The sequence below is a fragment of the Lampris incognitus genome, chromosome 4 (genome assembly GCF_029633865.1).
Source record: "Lampris incognitus isolate fLamInc1 chromosome 4, fLamInc1.hap2, whole genome shotgun sequence".
Taxonomy (NCBI): domain Eukaryota; kingdom Metazoa; phylum Chordata; class Actinopteri; order Lampriformes; family Lampridae; genus Lampris; species Lampris incognitus.
The window spans coordinates 11,240,097-11,252,662 of record NC_079214.1 but is presented as its reverse complement, the minus strand read 5'-3'; the positions used below and the strand labels follow the sequence as shown (position 1 = coordinate 11,252,662).

The 12,566-nt window shown below is 50.9% G+C and overlaps 1 protein-coding gene across 1 annotated transcript in view; it reads right to left on the bottom strand.

Moving 5' to 3' along the window:
* Positions 1-570: 570 nt before the first annotated feature.
* Positions 571-12,566, bottom strand: part of cbfa2t3 (CBFA2/RUNX1 partner transcriptional co-repressor 3) — a 12,608-nt gene continuing 612 nt past the window's right edge. Inside the window, 9 exon segments of the mRNA XM_056278827.1 lie at positions 571-2,577; positions 3,260-3,450; positions 5,341-5,394; positions 6,162-6,230; positions 8,456-8,705; positions 9,830-9,915; positions 10,476-10,600; positions 10,602-10,760; positions 11,951-11,963. Of these exon segments, the coding sequence (XP_056134802.1) occupies positions 2,191-2,577; positions 3,260-3,450; positions 5,341-5,394; positions 6,162-6,230; positions 8,456-8,705; positions 9,830-9,915; positions 10,476-10,600; positions 10,602-10,760; positions 11,951-11,963 (1,334 nt within the window). The 3' untranslated portion in view covers positions 571-2,190.

The following is a 12,566-nucleotide window of genomic DNA, read 5'->3' as shown; positions in this document are numbered from 1 at the left end:
TAAATATATTTATATGTATCTATATTATATGACACCCTATGGGCAGTTGTTGAGGTTCCATTCAGTAGCTGAATTCTCTTCATATTGCACCTCCGTCCTCTCACTGTCTTACAATGCGAGCAATACAAAATATTCTACAAGAGGAGTTTCATCTCATTACATACAACAAATCAAACGATAAGTACAACTCGGGGGCTCTCTCCCACGAAGGGGGGGGGGCGCTCCTGCTCTGCCTTCGCTGTTCGGCCCGAACTAAAGAAGGAAAAACTCAATGGAAACGAAACCAAAGTCCATCTTCTGGATATACACAAGGGCAGCACAGGTGGACGTCAGCGACTAGAGACATTATTGAAAAATGAAAAGAGGAATTATATCTACACGCAGGTTTGATCCCATCCCACATAACTGCTCAGAGGCTCTGTCCTAGGCGGGCCGGGCCGGGCCGGGGGGGGCAGGGTCAGGGTTGGGGAGGGCGGGGTACCAGGGGTGGACTTGAGACATGTACAGTAGTAGGGGGAGAGGAGCATACAGGTGGAGGTGTGGAGTGGGGGTGGGGGGAGAGGGGGGGGAGGGAGGGAGGTAGAAAGACAGAGGAGAGGCAAGTCTACGCCATTCATCATGAAGCTCTTTAGTCTGTTTTTCATGCTTTGGAAAAAGGTGGGAGCGAATGAAAAGGTAACGGCAATCCTTCGAAACGCCTCCTCTTGGTGGAGCTTTTCTAGAAAAACAACTTAAAAACAATCTTTCCGTACTCGCTCTGCGTACTGTACAACCCTCTCTCGGGCAAAGTTTTCAAGTTTGTTTTGAGGTTGTTTTTTTTTTTTGGCAGCGTCATTGCCATCTTCATCCCTTTGAGGCCAAGAAGCCGTTCCCTTCCCCTCTTCTTCTCGTCTTCCTCTCTGTTTACCATTCACAAAAAAAAAGAGGAAAGATCGCACTGTGGCAGGGTTTCCATCCTTTTTTTTCTTTTTTTTTAAAGGAGTCTCTGGAAATGGCGTTCACAGCAAAATGTCTATTGCGTTGTTTACTGGGCTGAAGCGTTGCCGCGACTCCATCCAGACGGCGGGAGGCGCCGCGGGGCGAAGCAGATCACCGCCCGACTGTCAGCGGGTCCTACCGGGTAAGATCTCCGCAGCCTGGCTGTCTCGGGGCCGGCCGCTCTGCTGAGGAGGTGACGTTGCTTTGCGTTTGGTTATATAAGATGAGTGCTTCTCCTTATTTCTTATTTAACTCACTTTGGCAGTGTAAATACAAAGGTTTGGATCAGGTTGTTTTTTCATCTTTGAATTCATTTGGGTTCACAACGGTGCAGAGAGGTGAGTCCGGTGTAGATTTTCTTGGCTCGCTAGCAAGGTAGTTAACAGTTTTAAAATTTATTCATTTTCATAGCATCATCGTTATTTGTTATTCATGTAGAATATTTGGACTTTTCTTTATTTTTATTTTTTTTCCCCCTTAAAGCCAAAAAAAGAAACGTCTGATAAATAATTAGTTGTGTTTCTGAGGAATAAATCGCATCCAAGAATTTTCCCCCTTTCCCTTCTCCGTTTATGTCCCTCGCCTGTCTCCGTAGGGAAGTGCCCCTTCCACGAGAGGTTTGGTAGTGCGCATGTCGGCGCCGGGCATCGTTCTCTCATTGGTTCTCGATTAAAGGGAAATCCTATGCAAGTGCTAATCAGACTAGCTATCTTCCTCTTCACTGTGACGCCCGAGTCACGGTCCTCTTCTGTTCTCTGCAAGCAGCCCGTGCAGACAGCATCTACCGGGCACGGATTACAGAGGGCACATCTTTGTCATACGGTAATATCAAAGCTCATCCGCAAAGAAGTCTGATATGTTTCCGTTACTGAACACAAGGGGGGGGGGCACTGCACTTTCCACGGTTTGTGCTGAACTGAAACTCAGACGGGGGAGTCCGTTTGCATGTAGGTGTGGTTATGAAGGAGAGGAACTACGTCTGTGGGACGGAAAATGAAAATCTCAGCTTTCTTTTTGGGGATGTTGACGCGTTGTGTAAACCACGCCACGCTCAACGGCACTCTTTTTCCAATCCAGAAGGTACATTAGCCAGTGAAGCAGGGAAAGAGGAAGGGGTGCAGTGTGCGATGAAGATTCCTCAGTTTGGTTTTGTCTGGGGTGTGGGCACTGGGGGCGTCAGTGTCCGGAAGGTGTCCCAACGTTTCGGGCCGGTCAGCGGGAGGTGGCGTCCAGCAGGGCCGGGGTCGCTGGGGTGGTGGAGCGAGAGGCACTACTGGAACTGCTCTCCTTCGGACTGGCCGAGACGCTGCCGCTGCCGCCGCCAGCCGCTCCTCCGATACCGGCCTGGCCCGCCAGGGACAGGGGTCCCGGAGGAGTGCTCTCCGAGTGGGTGGGAGGCGCACTGGAAGACACTGAGGAGGTGGAAGAGGAGGAGGTGCCCAGAGGGACCCCGCTGCCCCCAGGCAGCCCCTGTAGGCCTTGCCCGCAGACGTGGTGGTGCTTCTCCCAGTCTTTGTGCTGGCAGAAGGAGCCGCAGTAGCGAGCCGTGTTGCAGCCGCTGCACGTCTCGCTGGCTTTCCGCCCACAGTTCCAGCAGCTCTGGAGAGACAGTGGGGAGAGAAGGAAGCGGGATGATAAAAAATAAGTCTCGTTGAGAAGGAATAGCTCGCTACGCTACGCCTCTAATCAACTCAAATATTTCCCAAATTAAAAAATCTGTTTTGTTTTCTCCTCCTCTACTGTATGAATTTAAGCTGAAATCTAAAAAAAAAATAAAATTGTAATGCGTCTTAAATCTCATTATCTGGTTTATTTCTCTAATCCTGTAATGATTCTCTTACTGTTTGCATATGGATTTGATTTTGGGGCTTAAGTCCTGGTCTTAGGCCACCAGTTTGTGTTACCAGCAGGTGGTGGTCAACTGCTCCATACTGGCCTCGGCCTGGCACTCTGTTCCAGCCATCTGGGTCTGTCTGCCTTTATTTACACAGACAACTGGACTGCCTTCGCAGTAATGAAATGACAACATGGGGCTGGACCAGGCCAGGGGCAGCCAGCTGTAGCTCACAGCGAAAAAACCATCATCAAACAAGCGTCATGAGCACACATACAGGATCGCACCTGGTCAAGCAAAGCACGGAACGAGGGAGAAATGGGGGGTAAAGAAAGGGGGGGGGGTGTTGACGAGGTAGGTGTTCATGTGGTGTGCGCATGTGTGACTTAGGACGCGATGGCCAGGTGAAAGGGGCGGGTGGTAAGGCGAGGGGTCTGTGACACTCACTTCACTAGAGTCCTCCTGCTGGTTGATGACGGTCAGCGCGTCCTCGGAGGCTTGCCTCTTGGCCTCGGCCAGCGCCCTCTCCATCTTGGAGCGCTCGGCCGAGATCATCTCGTGAGCTTTCCTCTCGGCGTCCGACACCGCCTTCTGCAGCTCTGACATCGCCTGTCTCTTCACCTCGTTCACCGCCTCTTCTGCGGAGAGAGATAGAGGGGGGGGGGGGGGGAGACGGAGAGGAAATGAGAGGTGTTGGTCCTTACGACCGCTATTCCGTTCCGACCACTCCGTCATTCTTTATTGAGGCTCTCTAAGCTCCCTGCTTGTCGTATCTCAGCGAACAGATGTACATCATCCAAGATTTAAAACCTTCTGTCAGAAAAAGAAGACAGCCAGACTTTAATTATTAATTCCGACATGTCTGGCTACGATCATTTCCAGTGCTGACAACAGCAGATGTGTCGAGCCCCCCCCCCCCCCATAAACTTGGCTGTTCATTTTATGTCCTGGAATTCCCCAACTGTCTCAGTTTGCATAGACGTTCAATGAAATGACAGACAGTAAAGACTCCGAAGAGGCATCCATCCACATGGGGTGATGGATACCTCCAGGGCAGGGGTCCCCATTAACGCCCTCTTCTATCTAGTGGCCTCTTCCTCTGCAAATACGATGCAAGTTTAATGTCTTTTTTGTTAACAGAGAGCTGTCTAAAGTGCGGCGTCACCGCTCAGCGGACGTTGCAGGCGGGTTGTTTTTCTTCTCGCCTTGCTGCTTCGCTTCCCCTCAGTGTTTACACAGTAAACAGACAAATGTTCACACACACACACCCAAAAATTACACACACACATACAATACACAGGGCCGTCCAGGTGTACTGGACCCTGCGGGTGGGAGGTGAGAGCGATACTTTTGCCCTCCATATTTCTTTCAGTGAGAGTGCAGACGAACAAGAGAACAATAAATTCATACATAACATAAGCCGGGGGGTCTCTAACTGCTATGCAGAGAGACAGGTAGGGGGGTGGGGTCTCCCAGGTTTAGGTGAATTTGCATGGGCGTATAATGTGCGTGTGTGTGTGTGTGAGTGAAAGGGCGTTGTAACGTGAGTCACGATTCACTTTGGCGGTAAGTAAGCACGGCGGGGGAGGGGGGGCATCCGGGTAGCGTAGCGGTTTACTCCGTTGCCTGCCAACACAGGGATCGCCGGTTCGTATCCCCGTGTTCCCTCCGGCTTGGTCGGGCGTCCCTACAGACACAATTGGCTGCGTCTGCAGCCTCCTCTGGTCGGTCGGGGCGCCTAAAAAGGGGGGGAACTAGGGGGAATAGCGTGAGCCTTCCACGCGCTACGTCCGCCCTGGTGAAACTCCTCGCTGTCAGGTGAAAAGAAGCGGCTGGCGACTCCACATGTATCGGGGGAGGCATGTGGTAGTCTGCAGCCCTCCCCGGGTCGGCAGAAGGGGGAGGAGCGGTGACCGGGATGGCTCGGAAGAGTGGGGTAATTGGACAAGTAAAATTGGGGAGAAAAAGGGTGGAAAAAAAAAAAAAGAAGTAAGCGCAGGAGTCATGCTCATCAGGTATGCACACTTACACACACAAACTGCTCTCCCTCCTTACCTTCAGCCTCAATTCCTCACTCCTTTCTTCCCTTCCTTCCACTATCTGCACTATCCCGGGCTCCTCGGCTATCAGGCCCAATGCATGCACCACTAAGATTAGTTTGCAAATTTAATTAATTCTTATCAAAGATACCGCATAGCAGATGCCGGGGCAATTAGCACTTAATGGAAAACACGGAGGCAGTAATATTAACGTTCTAATTCCACGGGGACTCGGCCGGTCCCTGGGACACCTTTTTTTTTCTTCTTCCCCCTCTCTACTTTTTCCACACCTCAGATCTTGTTTTTCAAAAGCGCCGCGGTCTCTCAACCTGAACAAGAGGAGAGAACACGAGTCTGGCTTTAATTAAAAGACTGGGTGACTGCTGAGGTAGGAGCGAGATAGAGATGGCAAACACGCACGGACTCAAACACGCGCACAAACACACGCACACACAGGGCGAAATGGCCGGAGCGAGGTGTGTTACTCACCTTGCTTGTTCTGGAGGTGCTTTAGAGCTGGGGAGAGCGGGATACTTGTGGTACCTGTAGGAAAAACAACTGCGATTAAAAGGGCTCTTTTTTTTCCTCTCTGCCGGTGAAAATGCAGTGCAGTATTTTGCAGACGGCAGCGGCATCTTGCCTCTGCTGGGTATTAAGAGTCTGACTCCCAACAAAATAGCGCTGGGACTGGAGAGGAACCGGCGCTGAGGCAGATAAACACCCCGGGACGGGCCATTTCTACTGAGCAAGAAACAGGGTGGCCCAGGGCAGTGCAGCGCTCCGCTGGTACAAACGGAGCCAAGGATAATCACAAGCAATCATCTAGACCTCTGCTTCGCTGGTAGGACGCCATACGCTGATGACCCCGAGTGGTCTGCACTTGATCCACGTGTTCATGAACTTGCGCACGAGGCTGGAAAACGTGTCACCATGAAAAGCAACAGGGAGTCGGTGTCTCGGACTCCCGCTTGCCGCTGAAGACCGGTTAAGCCGTGACCCCTAACATGTGCTGCGCTGCTTTGTCCTGCCGCGGGACAGGTGACTGCTTTTTCACTGCAGGTTTAACTGCAGCGGCCTTTCATAGCGGTGACAGATGGAGAGCACTTAGCCCTAATGACACGGAGGACCTCCAATCCTCTGGCCTTATGGACCGTCGGCTGGAAGGCCCTCCGTTCTGTCTGTCCGAGACGGTGGTCTGGGTGAGGGCTGTGTGTGCGATGGCGTTGGTAGCGCATGTGTGTATGTGCGTCTGCATGGGCGCACTCGACACAGTCGTATTTTCAAGGAGGAAAGGGGCCGTTAGCTCTTACCAGCTTTCCTCCAGAGCTCTTCAGGCAGGTATCCTGAGGCGGGCCTGTGTAAGAAGTCTCGGTGGATCTCTGAAACACACACACGCAGGCACACACCGTCAGTCTCCATCACACACACACACACACACACACACACACACACACACACACACACACACACACACACACACACACACACACACACACAAAAGGACAGACTCTTGGTCTCAACAAACACGCATCCCACTATCGACACTCTCCCTTCAAGATGTTGCTAGGGACCAACACTCAAGACAAGGACTGCGCGTAATGTGTGGCAAAACCATTTATTTATTTAATTCCTGTTAACTACTTGATCAATTCTGGGGTGAAAATGAATGAAAAAAAAAAGAAAAAAAAAGAAAAAGAAAGGTACAGGTGACTAGAAGGGTCAAAGATCGTATCCAGAGAAGGTAGCCAGCATCTGGATTCTGGAATGATCCAACTTTATTTTGTTCTGCTACGCAGTTGTAACGAGCACGAATGAGTAGACCCGCTAGCCGGTTGGCTAACGGGTGGGATCCTTTACTCGACTGTTTAACGTAGTCGCCCGTGGTGCGGGAGATGCGGGTTCGCGTCCCGGCTGTGGCAGAATCCCAGCTGCCCCCCCAAATTCGCTACATCAGTGTCAGGAGTAGGATGGTGAGACCACGAGGCCATTGGAAGCATGTGCGCCCAGAGTTGTGAGGGAGCTGAACTTGAACGATGGGGGTAGTGTAACAACCATGGATGACTAGACTCGCTAGCCCTTGGCTAACAGGTCGGCCCCTCTAGTTGACTGTTTAGCGCAGTTGCCCGTGGTGTGGGCGACCTGGGTTTGCGTCCCTGGCTGCGGCGGTTCCCGGCCACCCCTGAATTTGCTACATTGGTGTCAGGAGTGGGATGGCGAGACCGTGAGGTCGTCGGAAGCAGGTGCGCCCAGAGTCGTGAGGGAGCTGATTCCCGAATGATGGGAGTAGTGTAACGACCACCGATGACTTCGCTAGCCCTTGGCTAACAGGTCGGCCCCTCTAGTTGACTGTTTAGCGCAGTTGCCCGCGGTGTGGGCGACCTGGGTTTGCGTCCCGGCTGCGGCGGTTCCCGGCCACCCCTGAATCCGCTACATTGGTGTCAGGAGTGGGATGGCGAGACCGTGAGGTCCTCGGAAGCATGTGCGCCCAGAGTCGTGAGGGAGCTGATTCCCGAATGATGGGAGTAGTGTAACGACCACCGATGACTAGACTCGTTAGCCCTTGGCTAACAGGTCGGCCTCTCTAGTTGACTTGGTTAGCGCAGTTGCCCGCGGTGTGGGCGACCTGGGTTTGCGTCCCTGGCTGCGGCGGTTCCCAGCCACCCCTGAATTCGCTACATTGGTGTCAGGAGTGGGATGACGAGACCGTGAGGTCGTCGGAAGCATGTGCGCCCAGAGTCGTGAGGGAGCCGATTCTCGAATGATGGGGGTAGTGTACCGACCACCGATGACTAGACTCGCTAGCTCTTGGCTAACAGGTCGGCCCCTCTAGTTGACTGGTTAGCGCAATTGCCCGCGGTGTGGGCGACCTGGGTTTGCGTCCCTGGCTGCGGCGGTTCCCGCCCACCCCTGAATTCGCTACATTGGTGTCAGGAGTGGGATGACGAGACCGTGAGGTCGTCGGAAGCATGTGCGCCCAGAGTCGTGAGGGAGCCGATTCTCGAATGATGGGGGTAGTGTACCGACCACCGATGACTAGACTCGCTAGCTCTTGGCTAACAGGTCGGCCCCTCTAGTTGACTGGTTAGCGCAGTTGCCCGCGGTGTGGGCGACCTGGGTTTGCGTCCCTGGCTGCGGCGGTTCCCGCCCACCCCTGAATTCGCTACATTGGTGTCAGGAGTGGGATGGCGAGACCGTGAGGCCGTCGGAAGCATGTGCACCCAGAGGCGTGAGGGAGCTGGTATGCTGAAGCGCGGGGACACGCTTCCTGAAGGGGGGGGGGTTAGTGTAACGAGCATAAATGAGTAGACTCGCTAGCCAGTTGGCTAACGGGTCGGACCCTTTAGTCGACTGGTTAACGTGCTTGCCCGTAGTGCGGGAGACCCAGGTTCACATCCCGGCTGCGGCGAAATCCTAGCTGCCCCCCGAATTTGCTACATAGTAAAGTCCCTTAAAATGCATAGTGACGTACCTCCATCCGATATACTCATTTTTCTATGCTGAGCGTTAACACAATGGTTGTTTTGCCAAACATTCTGTGTGTGTGTGTGGTGTGTCTACCAGTCTGTATACCAGTCTGTCAGTCTTTCAAGAGTGGTGGAAGTACCTATGGGCTGAGACTCGCTGCTATTAGCTGTGTTGGAGGAGGAGTTGTGGTGTGGAGGAGGAGGAGGAGGAGGAGGAAGAGGAGGAGGAGGGCGATGCAGTCCGTTGCTCCCACCTTTTTTCATCTCCTCCACGTCACTGTAACGTCGTATCCAGTGGTTCATCTCCTCTCGGTCGGCCTCCTGGCAGCGGCGCAGCACCGTCAGGGAGCGACGCGTCTTCTCCACCATGTCCATGATGCAGTTGAGCAGCTGCACAAGGGCAGTACAGAAGAGGTCAGGCCTGAAACTGCCGACTTATCCTCGTGAATGAACAGAGGAGAGAAGTAAGTTATCAAGGACCCCCCCCCCCCCCCCCGAGTGTCATCCAAACCTACACCTGCCCCCCCCCCCCCCCGAAAAAAACAAACATCTGCATGGTTTGTACCGCAGAGAACCTAAATAATTGTAATGTAATGACTACGCTACTGTCTGCTCCTAACCCCGACCCTCAAAATCCTCCTCATTTTACCTCCTATAATTCCCCCTCTCTCTCTCTCGAAACATTCTGTCCCTTCTTTCACCGTGCCCATGCTCTCTTGCCTGGCCTGTTAAATGGGTTTGGCACGGTCGGCGTTCAGTCTAAATCATCTCATACTTCTCGTTTTCCCTCCATCCCTCTCCCTGCTAAGTTGGCTATATTTATTTCAGCGAAGTGTTTGCAGTTTGGCGGCGGTCCAGGCCGGGCCAGTTCCCTCCATGACTGCAGCCCTTGTCTCAGCTGCTCTCCCCAGCTGGAGCTGCTCTCCGCTGGGTCCAGAGTCCCATCTGGGGGCCCCTCTGAGTGCATGTGTGTGTGTTTGTGCATGTGTGTTTATTTGTGCACATGTGTGCATGATTATTTGTGCATGTGTGTGTCTGCATTGCATGTGTGAGTGTATGTGCCCATCTCTGCATGCAGTGTGTATATATATATATATATATATATATATATACATATATATATATATACATATATATATATATATATATATATATATATATTTGTAGTGGCGGATTTGACCGTAAATGTTTGTGTGTTTTTATGTGTGATGAAGTTGAACTTGGTTTCAGTTCTCGGGGGTGCAGAGGAAGCACAACACCGACATGGACGTTCCAGCGTCAGCCATCCACCAAATCCTCTATTTGTCGTGGGGTCTGTCAAATGTCTGGGTCCCTTTATCCGTACATCCACTCTGGCACTAAAACTAACGTTTAGCCGGTCATCCGACACTGTCTTGGCTGTTTTGACAAAAGTCGGACTCAAATTATGGAGGTTGTGTTGTTTTTTCCCCCCACACACAAAACAAGGAGGAAGTCTGCATTAAACACAGCCACTGTACCCTATTGATGCGTACATTATCAAGATGCTTCCACTCCTCTGCCCACTCCCGATCTGTGAGGCGGTGATCGATAACCTCCTCCTGGCGTGCACCGTGCACCGCTGCAACACAGACAACAAAAAAAGAGAGAGAGACGTGTCTTGATCAGTCTGCACCCGGGGTACCACTTTCTTTCACTGGGGTTATGACAGCTCCAGTGCTTAGCCTTATCCGGAACATGACTGGATGTTTTACAAATTCTACATCTCTTTCATTTCATTTGGTGATAGAAACCCAGAGATTTACATGCTAGCACACTGCATCCACTGTGCCCATTTGGCTAAAAATTGCACCATTTCCTTATAGGAAAGACCCCCCCCCCTCTACAAGAGGGGAGACATATATGGGTTCTCGCAGCTTGCAGGACATAGGTATGTGTGGCTGTGGGCTTTATATAGATGCATCGCCACAGGGATTATCGCACTTGGCTGACAACTGGCCTTTGTTCTCTATATACACCGTGGGACACTCTCTCTACGACATACATTCATGCACACTTGTGCCGTGCACAAGCCGGCTCACTCCCCCCCCCCCCTTATACAACGGCGCTATTAGTACAGACTACTTGTCCGTAGGGCCCCCTCTCTAATCGGTACAAGTGGACGCTGAGCAGCGGCTCTACCTGTCTGCCGGTGCCTGTCTCTGGTGTCCCGGTGTTCGTTATGTCTGTAGGCGTCTCTGTAGTGGTGCGCCAGGGCCATGTCCTCTAAGCGGTAGTGCTGGGGGCCTGTGGGGGGATTGGGGGGGGTGGGCTAGGCCGTTGGGAGGGTGTGTGGGGAGGCCGTTCGGGGTCGGGTGAGCGGGCAGACCCGTGCTGGGGCTGAAGCGTTGGCTGGGGCTGATGGTGCACGGCCTCTTGGCCAGGTGCTCCGGGTGCAAGCCGTCTCTCTCGGAGCTGTCTTTGGTCCTGCCGGGAGAGGGAGGATGGAACGCCGGTTAAACACTACACAACGTACGGAGGGAAACACCACAGTTTTCAACATTCTCTCTGTCTCTCTCTCTCTCGCTCTCTGTTGCAGGGACGATAGTCCAGTAGCGGCCATATCTGTGTGTCTCTGAAATGTGTGCAGCAAAGTGTCTGCCAGTGACGTCATTGGCAGACACTTTGCTGCACAATCTCGGCAGCGTTTCAGAGACGCTGTGCATGTTCTGGAAATCGGGGCCGTTTCCCTTGAAATCAAACATCAACGGCCGAACAACAGTACGTATAGACAGTGCTGACAGACACGAGGTACTTCTTGGTATCCACGCGAGCGGTTGGGTCGCGGCGACGAAGTTGTCGCACTGCTGGTTTACTGATGCACAACATCTGTGTATTTGCCGGCTTCTAGATTTCAAATCTTGATCTTATTTCGAGAGTAAAAGAAGTGTCGTAACTGTCTGCCCCCCTTAAAAACCCAAACAAACTGGTTTGTTGCTTCCTCAGACGTGGCTCAGCAGGTTGGTTATGATTTTAATACTCATGCAAACAAACCAGACCATCATAGAAAGTGATGCGCTGGAATTATAACCTGGAATTATAACCTGACATTATAACCTGAAATTACAACCTGAAATTATAACCTGAAGTTATAACCTGGAAATATAACCTGGAATTATAACCTGGAATTATAACCTGGAATTGTAACCTGAAATTATAACCTGGAAGTATAACCTGAAGTTATAAACCCGAAATTATAACCTAAATTGTTAACCTGGAATTATAACCTGAAATTATAACCTGGAATTATAACCTGAAATTATAACCTGAAATTATAACCTGGAAGTATAACCTGAAATTATAATCTGGAATTGTAACCTGAAATTATAACCTGGAATTATAACCTGAAGTTATAACCTGAAATTATAACCTGGAAATATAACCTGAAATTATAACCTGGAATTGTAACCTGAAATTATAACCTGGAATTGTAACCTGAAATTATAACCTGGAATTATAACCTGAAGTTATAACCTGAAATTATAACCTGGAAATATAACCTGAAATTATAACCTGGAATTATAACCTGGAATTACAACCTGAAATTATAACCTGGAATTACAACCTGAAGTTATAACCTGGAATTACAACCTGAAATTATAAACTGGAATTATAACCTGAAGTTATAACCTGGAAACAGTATAAGATAGACATTACTGAGGGTACTGAGAAATCATAATTTGTTTTACTCAATTTGTATCTCTCTCTCTCTCTCTCTCTCTCTCTCTCTCTCTCTCTCTCATCTCTCTCTCTCTCTCTCTCTATATATATATATATATATATATATATATATATATATATATATATATCCATTATCTGAACCGCTTATCCTGCTCTCAGGGTCACGGGGATGTTTGAGCCTACCCCAGCAGTCATTGGGCGGCAGGCAAGGAGACACCCTGGACAGGCCGCCAGGCCATCACACAGGGCCGACACACACACACACACACACACACACACACACACATTCATACCTAGGGACAGTTTAGTACGGCCGAGTCACCTGACCTACATGTCTTTGGACTGTGGGAGGAAACCCACACAGACACGGGGAGAACATGCAAACTCCACACTGAGGACGACCCGGGACGACCCACCGAGATTGGTCTACCCCGGGGCTCGAACCCAGGACCTTCTTGCTGTGAGGCGACCGCGCTAACCACTGTGCTGCCCTATACATACATACATACATACATACATACATACATACATACATACATACATACATACATA